At 44.1% G+C, this 18,137-nt stretch overlaps 1 protein-coding gene across 2 annotated transcripts in view; it reads right to left on the bottom strand.

Annotated features, from left to right (window-relative positions):
- Positions 1-4,924: 4,924 nt before the first annotated feature.
- MAST1 (microtubule associated serine/threonine kinase 1) overlaps positions 4,925-18,137 on the bottom strand; it is a 147,071-nt gene continuing 133,858 nt past the window's right edge. For both annotated transcript variants that reach the window (XM_089688822.1, XM_089688823.1), the window contains 4 exons: positions 16,627-16,749; positions 16,399-16,535; positions 15,084-15,268; positions 4,925-8,123 (listed from right to left, as the gene is read on the bottom strand). In XM_089688822.1, coding sequence (XP_089544948.1) covers positions 5,704-8,123; positions 15,084-15,268; positions 16,399-16,535; positions 16,627-16,749 — 2,865 coding nt within the window. In that variant the 3' untranslated portion in view covers positions 4,925-5,703. The remainder of the gene's footprint in view (positions 8,124-15,083; positions 15,269-16,398; positions 16,536-16,626; positions 16,750-18,137) is intronic.

Here is an 18,137-nt window from a genome sequence, read left to right as displayed (position 1 = left end):
TGATCCCCTATTGCCCGGGGGCCCCATGAGTTGTCAGTCTGCCCCTGGTTGGAAGATGGATTGAAAGGCTGGATGCAGGAGTCTGGGAGGGGGCCCAGTGAGAACAGGCCTACCTCCAGGCAGGATCTGGAAAGAAGGATTGCTTGACCTCCCCGGTCGCCAGTGAGAGAAACACCTGTAGAGCCAGGGAAGGAGCCAGCCCAGCAGGAGGTCTAAAGGCAGATTCCAACCCAACCAGCCTGCAAGCAAGGAACAGTGAGTAATCCTACACCTCTTGGGCTAGATAAGGGGAGAGGGCATTCTGGAGGGAAACCTGACTAGCCCCATCTGGGACTGTGCATTTAAAGCAACATATCCTGGGACCTCTTGCTCAAGGATTCCCTCAGTACAGCTGGATGAGAAGAGGATTCATCTGGATTCTGGGCTGGTACACCAGGAAAGGCTGGATAGCTCTCCAAGAAGAGATCTGCTGTATAGAGACTTGTACATAGTTGTTAAGGAGGTGTCCTCATGTTCACAGATCCTTGGGCATCCCATACACCCCTCAACCCCATACAAGTTCAATACCCCTTAATAAAACATAAAAAACAAGCTCAAGGACTGTTTACTGTCTCCAGTGTGCAAGGTCTGAAGAAAATGTGTGTTGCCTGGAAGTTATAATATATAGAAAACAGTTGGGTTTTTTTCTTCTAGTTTGTGTTGTGTAATGCTCTAGTATATCTAAATTCAAGAACACAAATTAAATATATTCCAGTCTACCAGTCCTTAGACAAAGCATTGAACCTGTTGATTCTTCTAGAAATGCAGTATCCTTGTCACTTCATGATAAATGAACAGGAAGCAAACACAATCTTATCTTTCTTCTGTAAGGCTCCTTTCAAATTTTTGTGACCCATCTTCTGCAAGTAGGGCAGCCCATTCATTTCAATGGGCTGCCCTACCTTCAGAAACACGTGGAAAAAGTCCCTGGCCCTTTTCAAATTTGTGCTGCAAAGAACCACATGATGCTGCGGCACCTTGCAATTTTGCACACATGATCATGCAAGCGCTTTGCCAATGCGTGGGGGTACCATTATGAATTAATGCCACCCTTCCATGTCTGCTAAGGAGCAGCGCATTTTGCCTGCGGGTGAAGAACGCACTTGATTTTGCAAGGGTTCCCAACAAGTAATGATGTGAACCTACCCGAAATAACAGATCCCATTAACTCCCAACAAATGAAGGGAAGAAGACATGTTTGAAGTCCAATCTGGGTGGTGATCATGGCTCCTTCCATAGATAAAGTGGAGGGGTGAGTGTTGCCATCCTAGTATAGGAATATCTATCTATCTATCTATCTATCTATCTATCTATCTATCTATCTATCTATCTATCTATCTATCTATCTATTGATCATTCCTCTATCTTTCATCTATCTATCTATCTATCTATCTATTGATCATTCCTCTATCTTTCATCTATCTATCTAATATCTATCTATCTTTAATGTATCTATTCATCTGGGATAACGTATGACAAGGTCTATCTTTTCCTCTTGCTTGTATAACGTTTCTTGGTAAATATGTAACATTTGTACATTTTGTGTTACGATTTATTTGAAATGAGAAAAGCAAAAAGCAAAATGCTTCTGTTATTTAAGGATAGAGGGGCACAGCTTTATTGATTAAAAAAATACACAAAAGTAAATAAAAAGAAAAAAAAAACAATAGTTCACAAACTAACCTCTGCAGCGCCAACCGTGAACAGGGATAGCTGGTCGGCGTCTGACAGAATTAAATTTGACCATAAATCTTCTTGCATAGAAATAGTGGAGCCCCATAGACAATATATTTATATATTTATATAGATCTATATATATATATAGTGTGTCCAGATAAATATATTTCATTATGTATAGACGTATGTTTCTATATGTAGGTAAGACAAGGCAATGCAAGACATCACCGGACGTGGCACAGGCTGATGACATCATAGGCTGGGGTGAGATGTCACAGATCTGGAGGTTTTGCAGCACAGAATAAGGTCTTGAAGGGGGGAAAAGGGTAATGGTGGTGGCAGTGATGTCATGCAGGGGAGCGTGTTGTAATCCTGCAGATCATTACTTTGTTGACCCTCCCCTTCTAATAGTTCTGTTCAAGTGAAAACTTTAGGTAGCCATTTTGCTACCTGAAAGAGAAATATTCACTATTAGGTTTATAAAAGAGTCTGATTGCTAAAGTAAAACTGTGGCCAGGTTAAGGACATTTTATTCTTAACATGTTGTAAATGTGCTTACAGCAAGCTATCACTGACCTCTATAGCTGCAGTCACTGTGGAGAAATTCACCTACAACATTCGTAAATAAAGCTGTGAGAAATATTTAAGAGGACTCTCAGCACTTTGCTCTCTCACCTCTCCCTGTATACATGCTCTGTGCATACATTAGAGCAGTGGTCTCCAAACTGCGACCCAGGGGCCGGGTGTGGCCCTTTTCACCAACTGACAGCAATGATGGGGCACCATTCCCCCTACTGACATCATCATTGGGGCACTGTTCTTCTCATCGACGCCAACAATGGGGCACTGTTGCTCAAATTATAACCAGCGATGGCCACTGGCCACAGTCTGGCCTTCCTACAGCGTGAGGGTCAGTAAACTGGCCCTTGGCTTATAAAGTTTGGAGACCCCTGCATTAGAGATTAGAAGGCTGGCAGGCTGCCGAGTCACTGCTGGCAGGGGAAGCGGAGAAACCATGTAAAAGTAAAACTGTAAAGCTTCAGCTGCAAACTGTGAGGATGAATTAGTCTGCATTTACACCTGCGCATTCCAGGAACTCACACAGAAAACGTACATTCCTAGAATGCGCAAAAAAGGTGCATCAACCTTGCAGTGCCATAAATTGTTAGTGGCACCCCAAATGCCGCCATCAAATGCGCATGTTTGGACTGCCCTATGCTGCTGCATGAAAAACATGCAAAAAAAAATGTGTTTGTGAAACGTGAAGTGTGAATGGGGCCTTACTTATGAGAAGCTGCAGGTACAGAGGTCAGTGAGGGCTTGATTTAAACAGCGGAATGCTCATAGCCTGGCCACAGCTGCAGGGTTACTTATGAAGGAATTATATTTGTCCCCTTTTCAGATTTTATTAGAGCCTGACACTTTAGCTTGAGGGTCAGAAAAGTTCACCTGAAATTTGACAGTCTGTACATTGTCATATGCGTAGGCCCAGATATTGTCTTCAACGCTTATCATATCATGTCTTCATATCAATTTTAACCACTTCATGTCCGGACACTTTCACTCCCTTCCTGTCCAGGCCAATTTTCAGCTTTCAGAGCTACCACAGTTTGAATGACAATTGCGCGGTCATGCAACACTGTACCCATATGAATTTTTTAGCATTTTTTTGCGACAGATAAAACTTTATTTTGGTGGTATTTATTCACCACTGGGATTTTTTTTTATGTAAATGAAAGTCCAAATTTTGAAATATGTTTTTCTTATAAAATTTTGCAAATAAGATTTCATCACAAATCTTGGCCAAAATTTATTTATCTTTTTAGTAAAAAAAAACTTAAATTAGTTTATAACCAAAAATTATAATTTTTAAACTTTTTTTTTTTTTTTTACAGTTTTATTTTATTTTTTTTTACATACTGTCACCATAGTGACACTGTACTAGTGGGGGGTGATGAAGATTTTATTTTTTTTACACTGCTTTTATACCCATAAAGGCTGTAAAAGCAATCATTTCTCCTTCTCTGGCTGCTCTCCTTTAAAAGCCCCCTATGTTTGTGGGACAGGTGGACCAGCTTTCATAAACCACATTTCAACAAACTCTTAACATGTTTCACTCCATCTGGAGCTTATTGGTAGTCTGTGAATAATCTCTGGATGGAGTGGTGGTATTTATTCACCACTGGGATCTTTATTTTTTTGCTATATAAATGAAAAAGTCCAAACATTTTAAAAAAAAAGTGTTTTTCTTGCAAAAGTTTGCAAATAAATAATCTTTCTTCATAAATCTTGGCCAAAATGTATTCATCTATCTTTTTAGTAAAAAAAAACCAACTCAAATTAGTTTATAACCAAAAATTTAAATGTTTCTAAATTTTTTTTACATTTTTATTGTATTTTTTTGATTATTTATGTTTTTTTTTAACATACCCTCACCCTAGCAGTACAGTGGTGCCATAGTGACTCTGTACTACTTGTGGGGGGGGTGATGAAGATTTTTTTTTCTTTTTTTACACTGATTGTTTTTACACCCATAAAGGCTGTAAAAGCAATCATTTCTCCTTCTCTCTGGCTGCATTCTTGCAGCCATTGAGAACTACTGTGTGAGCTGTGCTTGTCACATGGTACAAGGCTGTTGTGAATAGCCTTGTACCATGTGACCTCTGTGATCATTCACAGATTTCACACGTAGTAAGCAATGATGTCAGGGAGTGACATCTTGCTTACTACTGTTCCTGTGATCACTGATTGGCCAGTCAGTGATCACATGATCGGGACCTCACACAGAGGTCCCATACAGTGATCAGTGTCCTCAACAGCGGGCACTGGATCGCGGTGCCGCGCGCTCCCAGGGAGCGTGCACAGGCAGTGAAGGTGGGAGCCGTTTATAAACGGCCATCCACTTTGTCACTGCTCCTGTGCAGCCATTTATGTACATATGCCGGACAGGAAGTGGTTAAGAGCTCTGATGGAAGCAGTGTCATCACTGATTGGCCAATAACAGAGATCCCGTACAGTGACTGGTGTTCTGCTGTGTCCGGAGGATACAGCGGGCACCAGATCGCGCACAGGCAGTGAATGTGGAGGCCATGTATAAAAGGCCACCTGCTCCTGCACTGCTCCCATCCAGCCCATGTACATAAATGGCCGGACGGGAGCAGTGCAGGAGTGGGTGGCCCGTTATACACAGCCTCCACATTCACTGCCTGTGCGCGATCTGGTGCCCGCTGTATCCTCTGGTTAAGTGGTTAAAAAAGAATAATGCAATCCATAGTTAAGAATAATGCAAAAAACCTCATATGTAGCTTTGTTATTTGTCTCTGTTATGCAATCTCAGGAGCTGGAAGACAGTATTTAAGGTCAAGCAATTAACAAGACAGCAGCTCCGACATTCAAGTTGAAGTATCAGGCTCAGACAACGTAAATAGAACTTTGATTTAAGATTGAATATTCAAATTCTTCCACAAGCCAAATTGTGACTGGTTCCCTCAAACAGTATGAAGCCTATCAAGTATGCCACAGCTATGTCAACAGTTCCTGTTTAAATGGTTAGACTTCATATCCTTGGGTTGACAAAATGGCTGTCGCCACCATGCACATACCACTTCTTTTCCTCCTGCCCAGTCCGGCCAAACGTCCTCCAGTTATTTCTTTAGATTCTAGCACTAAGTATGTGTGTGTGTGCAGTAACTTTTTTTCCCCGACTAATAAACAATTAAGGCACGGCACAAACACACAGATACACAGACGCACACACACACATTGGACACACACATACACGCCAGTGTGGCCCCTCGCTTCTCTTTAAGAGACTGCAGGGGATGGGGAGCGATAAGGCTCATTGCAAAAAAATCCCATGGTGGCAACTATCAAGTCCAGCCCCACTTTTTCTTTTGCTCCCTCATGCATTAGAGGGCTAGGCCGCAGCTATGATATCAACATTGTGATTCTGACCCTTTCACACCCTGACATTCTAGAATTGTTTGTTTAAGAGGGGTGCTGACTCCTAACTGTGGTGGCTGTCTGAGAACTTGGAGACTTCAGTGGTGCACAGGTCCCGCTCTTGCCATCGCTCTGGACTCCGCTAACAGGAACAGCTAGAGGAGACTGCTTATGTTGTTCTAGACTGGTGACCTTAAGAGAAGTCCCTGAGGTCTCTTTAGTCTGTTTGCTGTCCACTATGCCGCTCCCAGCAACAGATCTGGACAATCTCGTCTGGTCATTTTCTGCTCCACCGTTAGTAGGCTTATTAGGTAAGGAAGAAGGGGTGATTGATACCTGATTGGTGTCAGGCTTGCTGATCTTGTCGTGACTTGGAGGAAGTGAGTTTTTTTTGGCCTGGTCGCTCAGAATTCTGCTGATGCTACCATCCGAAGCAGCAGTTGGTAATTTGGCTTTTTTTTTTTCCTCGCTATTGTTATAAGTGCTTGGATGATCGGCTGCGCCCTTCGCCTTGTCGCTGGCTGTCCCTGAAAGCCCGCCAGTTACTGAGGGGTTCTCAGTAGGACTTTTAAAACCAGCTTCGGGAGAAGTTACTTTGTTGGCAGATACCGGAGGAGTGGTGACCACGGTCTTGTCACTCTCCGTTCTGCTAACCTTGTTTACAGGTAACTGAGTATTGCTTGTTGAATGATGAAGTTCTGTCTTGCTAGACTGGCTCTGGTTGGCTGCTGTTTTATGTACTTCGGCTCCGCTTATTTCAGTTTGCATTTTTGTTTTATTGTTGTCTGCTTTATTTACCAAACTATTATCTGACATAGTAGCAGCTTGGGGTGCCTGTATGCTTCCCGCATTGCTTATTTGTATGCTTACTGGGGAATGGGGTTTCACAGTAGCTAAAGTAGGAACAGCAATTTTGGATTCTATTACAGCAACTCCATTTCCTTTAGTGTTTTCCATGGTGGGCACTGTGGTAGTGAAAGTTTTTGTTAGTTCAGATTTCACATCACTGCTCCTCATGGGCGGTACATTATTATCCTGGGGAGCTGGGGGCTTCTCACCATTTACGATGGAGGTAGAATCCTTTAACTGGTTGGTTTTCACTTCATTTATTCTAACAGGGTGGGAGGAAGCAGCCTGGAAGGTCTCTGAGAGCTTGGCACTTGGCAGAGAAAGGGAAGGACATTTTGAACCATTAGTATTTGATTTTTCATCCTTTATACTGAAGGGTGAGTCGCCTTTAGGGGCTTCTGGTTTCTTCTCTTCAGTTGGCTGAGAAGAAGACCTAATAGCTTTAGTGTCAGTTGTCTTCGCTGGAGTAACTTCTTTGTTTTTGTCTTTTGTAGCATGGGAGTGATCGGAGTGGAGATGTTGGAGGGAACTGGTGGTATATTTCACAGGGTCAGGTTCAACAGTCTTAGACTTAATTATATGTGAACTTGCCTGAGAAGCCTGGGAGTCCTTGTGGTTGGAGGGGCTACTTTTTATAGTACTTTTACCCACTGTAGTCAACTCTTCGACCACTTCTAAATACCAGCGTTCCCTCATGGTCCCACTCTCTTCCTCGTCATCCTCTCCTTTTTCTCCCTTTTTTCCTTCAGCTTCCCCGATGCCTTCTTCACCTTCCCCCCGTCTACCTTCATGTTCCTGCACAGGACTTAGCGTTTTGACTTGGCATCTTCCCGTCATGGCATGAGAAGGCTCACCTTGGGTTGTTAGAGCAGCTGTCACAGTGGAAGGGGGTTCCTGGGGTGAAAACGAGGTGGGAGTTCGAACAACGGTGCCTATCTTTCCTACTACTTGAACTTTCCCTTCAACACCTTTGTGCCCCTCAACCTGTTGTGATATTCCCATTCCAATATCACTTTCCAGCCTTTCCAAACTATCAACTAACAGGTCTCCCGCACATAAGCTCCGAGGAGATTCCTGTCGGCCTACTCTTCTGACTGGTTGAGATCTTCCCCCCATGCTTTCTCCCATTTCTCCCTCTGGTGTTCCACCTCCTGGCTCTTGTTTTCTTGGTGATCCGCCACTTCCCCCTCCACCCAACTTCTCTGCAGACTGCACTCTCTTCAGGAGAGGGGAACGTGGGGGCTCTGCACTTTTTGGACGTGGACGGGAAACAGGAGGGGAGGGGTGTAACTTTGGAGGGAAGCTCTGAGTGGTCAGGCTGCTACCTACACTGTGGCCAGGAAGAAGAGGAGGTGAGGCAGCTGTAGTAGGTGAAGGTGTATGAGCCAGGGGGGATAAGGGCATGTTACCAGCAGACTTGCATCTTGCAGAACGATATTGGCGGTGCAGTTTTGGGGACAAACCATGAAGTGTGCTTGGGCGAATGTGAGGAGAGGGAGGTGCAGGTGAGGAGGATGAGGAGGATGTTGGAGCACAGGACGTTGAGGACGATGGAGGAGGAGGGGCTGGGGAGTTGGGAGTGCTGGAAGAAGGAGAACTGCCTTGAGAAGAAGCTCCTGAAACAAGAACAAGAGAGAGGAAATATTAATAATCTGAATAACAAACTCATCCTGAAGCTTGTTTTAATTCTAGACAGCCTGCTGCTCTTTGATTCACCCCTACCATTCTGTAAAATATTTCTCCCAAGCAGAAAGAACATTCTAATCTTATATTAGACAAGAACATCAGGTTGTAAGCAAGAACACCATGACCCAGCAAAAAAAAGAAAGTGCATCAAACTGTAGGGAGACACAGGAATTTCAGAATTACATTCCCCCAACCCCCAAAAAAGGTTTTGGTTCTGGATGACTGCTGGTGGGATGAGTCAGTGTTGGATTCCATAGCCACTATCTGTTCTTGACTTTCAAGGGCACTGCAAGAGTTGTAACATTTGTCCCTACACATTTATTTATTTATTTATTTTAACTGCATCGTCTTCTTTTCACAAGAGATATTTGTTTTGCATCATGTGCTGTTTTTTATTGCTCTGAAATAGAATTAAAAATAAAATACCGCACAGTATTAATGTTCCTGGATATTTTTGGGAAAGGTTGACAGCTATGACCTTCTTCTGTTTCTCAGGAACTTCCAACAATCCAATTTCTGTACCAAAGTTTTTGTCTCTGTCCTCCACGGTGAACCACTGTTGTTTGTGTTTGATGTTAAGCAAAAAAAATCCCTATATAAGGAATCTTACTCATTTTGCAACAACAGAACACACCAAGGATTATTTTAGACACACCAAATACTGTCCTTACGCTTGCAGCGCTGTGAAACTCCAGAGGTATAGTTGGAAGTAACAGTAGAAAATCGTGCCCTTACCAGCGGTGATAAATCTCTAATGTAAACCGATGCATAGTAAGGGGAAGCCCAGTGCTGAGACCTGACTTAAATGAGTTCAGGACTTCCTCTGTAAACTTTGAAGATTAATTGCTCCACAGTGCCTGCAGCTACAGAAGTCATTTAAGGCTTGTTGTAGGCCTCATGCACACAGGATGTTTTAAAAACACTGCTCCTCTTGGCAGCAGCGTTTTGGAAGAAAAGCTGCTTGGTAAACTACTCCTGCATGCATTGGCAGTGGGGTTTTTTTACAGCTCCTAAAAGCCCCTGCCATTAAAAGCTTCTAAAAGTCTATGTGTGCATGGACACATAGGATAACATGGAGGGGCATTTGGAAGCTGTAAAAAAAAATGCTGGGTGCCCCTAAAAGTGGCTGCAAAAATGTCCTGTGTGCATGAGGCCGTACTATTTAGGAATATTGAAATAGTGAAATGTCTATAGCCTGGCTCCAGTTCTACTTTAAATATGTAAGAAGCCTTTGAGCGCACTGTCCAACAACCATGCACAAAAAATAATATCTGTTTGGGTATGCTAAACCTTTAAAGTACCATTAACCTCTTCACGCCGAGCGCACACAAATGTGCGGCCTCTCGGCGTCTGGGCTTTGATGCTGAGCGGCCTCACATTTGTATGCATTTAAAAAAACATATGTGCTGAGAGAATGTGCCTTGCGCGCTCCCAGCACACATGTCCGGTACTCAAGGAAAGGTCCCGATCTCCTCTTGTGATCGGGACCTTTCCCGATCATGTGACCACTATGACAGCGAATCACAGTGGTCACATGACCCTAAACCTCCACCCACCTCCCGGCTTCTAAAACCCTTAAAGGGCCTGGAGGCGCTGGTGCCAAGGGGTTAATTATGACATGGTTTTAGTTTTGGTAAAAACCTACCAAAAACATTTGCAAATAATAATGTAATGCTCATATGTATTTGTACACCACATAATACTAATGCCATTTGCCACAATTGCCCAATGCAGGCAAAAATCAAAGATGATTCAAAAAAACCTTGCTTTAGCCTGTTCACACCAATGTGCTGTGTTGAAATGACCCAGGTATCATTTTAATGCAGCATGTCGCATGGTATCAAATGTGGACACATTGCACACCAACCCATGTGCATTTTAACATGTGGGTTGGTGAGAATCTGACCCAAATGGAATTCTTACCTCTCCCTAATTTTTTTTCTTTTCATTGCATGTAAGAGAGATCACCTAGATGATGCAGTGCTGTATTCCTTCTTCTCACAATGTACGAGGGGCGTTCACGTCAAACCAGGACTTTTAATTTTACAGGTATTAAAAGGGATGCTAGCATGGCGGTACTACACGCAGTAACAAATGGTAAGTGTGTCCTATTACTGATATGGGCTAATCCAGAGACCGTTAATCAAGATGGCAGACAACAGTGGAACAGCTTGTGGTGATGAAGGTTGAATGAAGACATGAAACCCGCAGATACAGTGGGGCAAAAAAGTATTTAGTCAGCCACCAATTGTGCAAGTTCTCCCACTTAAAAAGATGAGAGAGGCCTGTAATTGGCATCATAGGTAGACCTCAACTATGAGAGACAAAATGAGAAAACAAATCTAGACAATCACATTGGCTGATTTGGAAAGAATTTATTTGCAAATTATGGTGGAAAATAAGTATTTGGTCACCTACAAACAAGCAAGATTTCTGGCTCTCACAGACCGGTACCTTCTTCTTTAAGAGGCTCCTCTGTCCTGCACTCATTACCTGTATCAATGGCACCTGTTTGAACTTGTTATCAGTATCAAAGACACCTGTCCACAACCTCAAACAGTCACACTCCAAACTCCACTATGGTGAAGACCAAAGAGCTGTCGAAGGACACCAGAAACAAAATTGTAGACCTGCACCAGGCTGGGAAGACTGAATCTGCAATAGGCAAGCAGCTTGGTGTGAACAAATCAACTGTGGGAGCAATAATTAGAAAATGAAAGACATACAAGACCACTGATAATCTCCCTCGATCTGGGGCTCCACGCAAGATCTCACCCCGTGGGGTCAAAATGATCACAAGAACGGTGAGCAAAAATCCCAGGACCACACGGGGGGACCTAGTGAATGACCTGCAGAGAGCTGGGACCAACGTAACAAAGGCTACCATCAGTAACACACTACACCGCCAGGGATTCAGATCCTGCAGTGCCAGACGTGTCCTCCTGCTTAAGCCAGTACATGTCCGGGCCCGTCTGAAGTTTGCTAGAGAGCATTTGGATGATCCAGAAGAGGATTGGGAGAATGTCATATGGTCAGATGAAACCAAAATAGAACTGTTTGGTAGAAACACAACTTGTCATGTTTGGAGGAGAGAGAATGCTGCGTTGCATCCAAAGAACACCATACCTACTGTGAAGCATGGGGGTGGCAACATCATGCTTTGGGGCTGTTTCTTCACAAAGGGATCAGGACGACTGATCCATGTACAGGACAGAATGAATGGGGCCATGTATCGTGAGATTTTGAGTGCAAACCTCCTTCCATCAGCAAGGGCATTGAAGATGAAACGTGGCTGGGTCTTCCAACATGACAATGATCCCAAACATACCGCCCGGGCAACGAAGGAGTGGCTTCATAAGAAGCATTTCAAGGTCCTGGAGTGGCCTAGCCAGTCTCCAGATCTCAACCCTATAAAAAACCTTTGGAGGGAGTTGAAAGTCCTTGTTGCCCAGCGACAGCCCCAAAACACCACTGCTGTAGAGGAGATCTGCATGGAGGAATGGGCCAACATACCAGCAACAGTGTGTGCCAACCTTGTGAAGACTTACAGGAAACGTCTGACCTCTGTCATTGCCAACAAAGGATATATAACAAAGTATTGAGATGAACTTTTGATATTGACCAAATACTTATTTTCCACCATAATTTTCAAATAAATTCTTTCCAAATCAGCCAATGTGATTGTCTGGATTTTTTTTCTCATTTTGTCTCTCATAGTTGAGGTCTACCTATGATGCCAATTACAGGCCTCTCTCATCTTTTTAAGTGGGAGAACTTGCACAATTGGTGGCTGACTAAATACTTTTTTGCCCCACTGTATCTACAGACGACTTCAAGCAGAGTAGGTTGCTGCGACACTCAGCCGCAGTAAGACATCTGAATGGTGTAAACATTTCAAAGATGGCAGTACATCCACCAGTGATGATCCCGGCCATGGTGGTTCCCAGCCCACAGCAGTCATTCCTGTGAATATTCAGCACATAGAATGGCTGATCATGGATAATCGATGCATAATCTGTCTTGAAATTGCCCAAAAGATGAATCTTTCTGTGGTCAGCATTTCAGCACTGGTGACAAGGTGAAGCAAGCTGTCCTAGGATGGTCCAGGTGTACTGACAAATCTTTCTATGCCGAAGCTTTCCAGGCATTAGTAAAACACTGCGATCAGTGTATAATTACAGCAGGGGAGTATGTATAAAAATAAATGCAGTTTCCACTCCTTGCAATTTGTTCTTTTATTATATAAACTCAAAAGTCCCAGTTTGACTTGAACACCCCTCTGCTGACTTGCAGGAAACAATGCACTCCCTGTGTAGTTAGTTTATCTCAACAATTGTTAAGAAGGTAGACAAAATGGTTGTAAATTGAGTGTTTGCTCATCCCCCATAATAACAGTTTGAACTGAATTGCATTATTATTAAAGTTGAATTGCACAAAGCTTCTTTCTGCAATGTTTGGAAGGCAAGTGAAATCTATAGGTTGCACTCACATTTTTGGTCAAAGTTTTGTAGACACCTCAACATCACACCTGTATGAGCTTGTTGGACATCCCATTCCAAAACCATTGACATTAATAAGCAGTTGGTTTGCTCTTTGTGGCTATAACAACCTCCATTCTGGTAAAGCATTTCAATGTCTGTGGGAAATTGTGCTCATTCAGAAGAAGAGTATTTGTGTGGTCAAGTACTGATGTTGGACAAGAAGGCCTAGCTCACGTTCAGTGTTCCATTTTATCCCAAAGATGCTCAGTAGAGTTTAGATCAGGGCTCTGTGCAGACCACTCAAGTTTCTCCCCAACAAACTCACCAAACCATGTCTTTATGAAGCTGCCTATGTACGCAGGTTGCAGACATGCTGGAGCAGAAAAGGGTCGTCCCCAAACTGGTTCCACAAAGTTGACAGCGCACAAATTATTTTCATATACTGTTGCATTAATAGTACTCTTAACTGGAAACTGCTGAACGCAATCATTTGGAGGGGTGTCCACATACCTGAGGCCATTTAGTGTATCTGCAGTGTCCTGCACTGAAAACACTGGAGTAAATTCTCCAATCTCCATGCATTTTACTTGCTGTGTGCATGTGTTTGCTTCCTGCATTCTGCCTCATTTAAAGTGGTTGTAAACCCTTCCATATACCCAGTGAAATGACTGGCCTCAGCTCTGAAAAGCAGGAGGCAGGGAGCTGAAGTTACACTCAGTGAGGAGAGCTCTGAGACCTGATTGGAGGGAAGAGAAACACCCTTCTTCACACAGCACACAGGAACAGAGCTGAGGCTGTCAATCACAGGCTGTGCCCTCCCCTGTCATCTTTTTTCTCTTGGTGTCAGGAAAACACATTAGAAGCGACTTGTGCTCATAGAAGAGGAATGAGGCAGCAGACAGAAATTACAGTTACTGCTCTGAACTGAGACAAGCAAACACTATAGAGGGATATGCTTTGTTCATATTTCATGTCTGAGGTTTACAACCACTTTAAGTCTTGTAGTCAACCACACAGACTTCATCAGCTTCTAACTCAGTTCAAGTGCTAGGACATGTGCAGTAGAGGGCAAGTTGCTGGGAGAATTTGCTGCAGAATTTAGTGAAGGACAGAGCAGTTCTCATACCATTTACCATAAGGAGCGTGGCTGCCTAGGACAGCAGGGTAAGAAAAGGAAGCAGCACAGTCCAACATTTTAATTATCTGGCTGATTCATGGACTCTTGATGGAGAATTCTTAATCAAACTTTAAAGGAAAGCTGTGCTGCCATTGCTGACCATCCCCTGAAAATGTTAGTTCTGTGGCTGTTTCTGGGTTCAAAATTGACATGGAACAAGCATAAAGGTCAGGAAAATTACAGTGAAGCCAGAACTCCAGATGGGCATTCTTGTTTCAGGTCTGTAACTCAGAAGGCATTGGAGCCACTAGATAAGCATGCCAGCCACGTACCTAGTATTTTCAGAAAGAGAATATCCTTGGTTCCTATGGGTTTCTTTAAAGGAGATGCATGTGCTGGTTAGAAAAGTTGCAAAAGTCTCTAATCACTCCTTATAGGGGATCCGCAGTCATACTGGCCATCTTTTTTTTCAAGGCAGCTTGTAATAGACCCCATCTGAAGATAAAAACTGCAATGGCCATCTAGCAACCTAGCACTGTCATGAAGGAACCAGCTCTGCACAGACCTGGTAGTGGTAAGACTTCACTGGCTCAATACAGCCATGGCAGTGGTGAGCACAGCTTTGTCTTCACCATTGCTAAAACTGCTTCACAGCATTACTAAAACTGCTCCAGCCCTGTATTGACCTGGCAGGGACAAGTCTGCACCAGCTCAATACACACACCTTAGAGATCAGGCATTGTTAAGACTGTGTGGGTCCTGTACAGACCTGGCAGTAGCAAGTCTACACTGGTCCAATACAGACCTTCCAGTGCCAAGCCTTCACCAACCTCGTACAGACCTGACAGTGCCAAGACTTCACCAACCTCATACAGATCTTACAGTGCCAAGACTTCACCAACCTCATACAGACCTTCCAGTGCCAAGACTTCACCAACCTCGTACAGACCTGACAGTGCCAAGACTTTACCAACCTCGTACAGACCTTACAGTGCCAAAACTGGACCGGCCCCAGATTGACTTAGAAGTGCTATGTCTGCATCTGCCCCATACAGATCTAGCAGTGCTAAAACTGCAGCACATCTGTACAGACCTGGCTTGGCAAAGATTGAACTGACCCTGTACAGACCTGGCATTGCCAAGACTGCTCTGGCCTCATGCCAAACATGACATTGCTAGAAATGCTCCAGCACTGTACAAATCTGGCATTGCTAAGCAGCAATTCCACAAAATGAGGTACACATTTATATTTCCTATTTTACAACACACATTTATAGACTTTTCATCCCTACCTAGGTATGCAGAGTCCATTGATCGATAGCTGTGGGTTGGAGAGCGAGCTGAGAAGCTGTGAGTGGGAGATCCTGGCAGACTGTCACTAGAGGATAGAGAACGGCTGAGAGAGGAAAGAGAGCGGCTGGTGTGCAGCAGATTGGACTGCTTGGTGATCTTACGAAAGAGAGAGCTGCGCTTCTTACTGTTAGGGGAAGAGCAAGACAGGAAAGAAAAAGAGAAAGGATGGAAAAGGAGCAGAGGACCCTTCAATGATAATCATATGCTTGTATGATTTTCCTGTTGTCCTAAGCGGAGTGGATTTACCCTTCTCTCTGCCCATCTGCCAATCATTCCATTCACACCCATCCCTTGTCTCATTTCGTACGCATTCCATAACCCTTCTGTCTCCTTTCATGCAATGCCAAAAGTTCTGCACTGTCAGCTGCTCATCTGCTACCTTCTATGCCACCCTTGTTACAAAGACAATGCTAGGAAGGAAGGCAATGCCATTTTGTGAAGGTTTCAGTGTATTTTGGAATAACGCCTCCTTAACCAAGGCCCTCCATACAGCTGAACTTTAGATAGACAATTAAAAACACAGTTGAAGTAGCTCTAAACTCAAAATGTTTTTTCCCTTAATGCACTCCCTACCCACCCCCTCCCTAAAAATGTTCTACCCACCCCCTCCCTAAAAACCTACCTGACTCTTCTCGACGATCCAGCGCTGTCCCAGCTGCAGCACCGTTCTCCCCTCTTCCTGCTCTTACAGGTGAACCAGGCAGCAGCAGGAGTCATAGGCTCCTACTGCTGTCAGTCAAGCTCCTGCATGGTGAGTTATGGGGGCATGGCTTAGTGGTGTTGTGTGTGTCTATGGACACTCACAGACGAACTCAGGAGAGCACCAACAAGGGTGCCCCTTAGAACAGGCCTGCTGAGGGGGCACCTGAAGGAAGAAGGAGCGGAGAGCACCAGCAGCAGCCTCCAGAAGTTAAGGTAAGGGACTGCTCAGTGCAATACTATTGCACAGAGCAGGTAAATATAAAATCTTTTTATTGTACATTAAAAAATATACCATTTACAATCTCATTAAAAGGAATTTCATTCTGGGCAGCACGTTTTATGATTTTCCGCCACTTTCAGTCCCAGTGACAACAATAACGAGAGGAAATTACATTCATAATTGACCTTTTTTTTAATATGTGGCAGGGGGTCCACCCTAAATATGGCATGTAAAAATACATTGAAACCTTCACCGGGAGATCTTCCCCTAGACAACTCCTTACGGTAGACCTTCATTGACCCACATAGCCCCCTACACTTTCCCCAGCTTACCTCTCCTGTCCTTCTCTTCCCATGCTCCTCTTGCTTCTTCTGGCCATCTTGGACCGGTAGCTGCTTCTCCTGGCTGGACCGGTTCTGATTGATGTGTTCTCAAAAGGCGTTGTGGTGACAAGGACCTTGTTACCGCTCTGTGGAAAGATGGTGAGCAGTCATGTGTAATGTAGTATGAGCTGAAGGACCTTTCTCTTTACTTCACCAAGGAGGAACAAAATGTCTCACCTTCAGAATTAGTTCCACCACCTCGGTGTGAACTAAGCCGTGAACTGGCTCGCCATTAACATGGGTGATGAGGTCTCCAGCACAGAGCCCTGCCTCATGGGCAGGACCACCTTCTTCAACATGCTATGGGAAACAAGGCAGAGTTACGTGAGAAAGATACCAGGGAAATCAGAGATGGAGGATTTCTCCCAAGACTGAAATTTCAACAAAGAGTGCTACCTAGCTATGCAAAATATTTGTGGGACAGGCATGTAGAAATAGAAAATCTATAGAGCTGTGATGATGTCACAGGAAATAATAAAATCTGACCGTCGCTACAAGATCAAGATAATAGACACAAATGGTGCTGTGACATGTTCTAGAGGGGGAGAGGGAGGTTTGAGGGTAAATTTGGATAATGCTTGGACATACCCTTTAAGTCTATGTTTGACCTCCTACTTGTCTGTTTCAATACCTTGAAAGGCAGAAGACACTCAGCTCCCCAGTCCAACATTAATTAGATCCTAGGCAAATACTGACTTTCTAAATTTTGGTATTTGCATATGGCTAGGCACAAACTCAAGCAGGTCGCTCTGAGACAGAAAATTGCATTATTGTGGGGAGTGTGAAGGTGCACCCCATACCAGGAAATAACAGTTCTTTTAGAAAGCTGGAGAGACAGATCAGGGAGCTGACTGTGATTATAAAAAGATCATATGGCACCAGAAACCAGGCATTTGCTTTCATCTGCTAATTCAAAGATATGACAGTGGTTGGTATCAGGGGCGGACTAACCATTTGGAAACTCGGGCACTGCCCGAAGGCCCTGGGTCAGTAGGGGGCCCCATGAGATGCCCCTGGTACCTTTTTCATAGGCTTTTTTGAGTTTGGGCAAGGACACAGGGGCCCTGTGATCCCCTACTGCCCGGGGGCCCCATGAGTTATCAGTCCGCCCCTGGTTGGTGTGCTAATCACTGCACTTTATTTCTCTCACAAATATTTTTTACAGATTCTACCCTGTTTCTTTAGTTCAGTTCAGTTCAGTTCATGCATTTTCCTGCCTGAGTTGTGTGCTTTAATAAAAAGTCGTATAGGAAACCTATTGGTGTGCCCTATAAAAAAGCGCATTCAAACTGCCGCAAGGGTTAACTGCTTGTTTATGTTTTGGGGACTTGGTAAAGCACTTTTACTTACCGGATCCTATGCTTCTGCAGGCTCCTTTGTGCTTCTAGAATGGTCCCCACAACACCTTCTCCCCCGTGATCTAGTGGTCTAAGGGCCTTTGACATCATCAAGATTGATGCAGGGACCATCAAGACTGATTGCTGGAGTATGGGGGAGCACTGTCTATCGGGGGAGCATAGTGTAGGCAGGAGCAGTCCATATCCTCCACTGTAGGTTGCGCTAAGCTGAAGCGGCAATACAGAAGGGGAAGGAAGTCATGGGGAATTTCGTTTCTCTATGATTTCCTATTCTCACCTGTGAGCAGCTGTCTGATTGGATGCTGAGTCACTGGTGACCTCTGGGGCCAT

The sequence above is a fragment of the Staurois parvus genome, unplaced genomic scaffold (assembly GCF_062004578.1).
Source record: "Staurois parvus isolate SC_StPar_1 unplaced genomic scaffold, SC_StPar_1.0 ptg000456l, whole genome shotgun sequence".
In the NCBI taxonomy this organism is placed as follows: domain Eukaryota; kingdom Metazoa; phylum Chordata; class Amphibia; order Anura; family Ranidae; genus Staurois; species Staurois parvus.
Note: the sequence above shows the minus strand (reverse complement) of the source record. Positions and strands in the feature narration are given on the sequence as shown.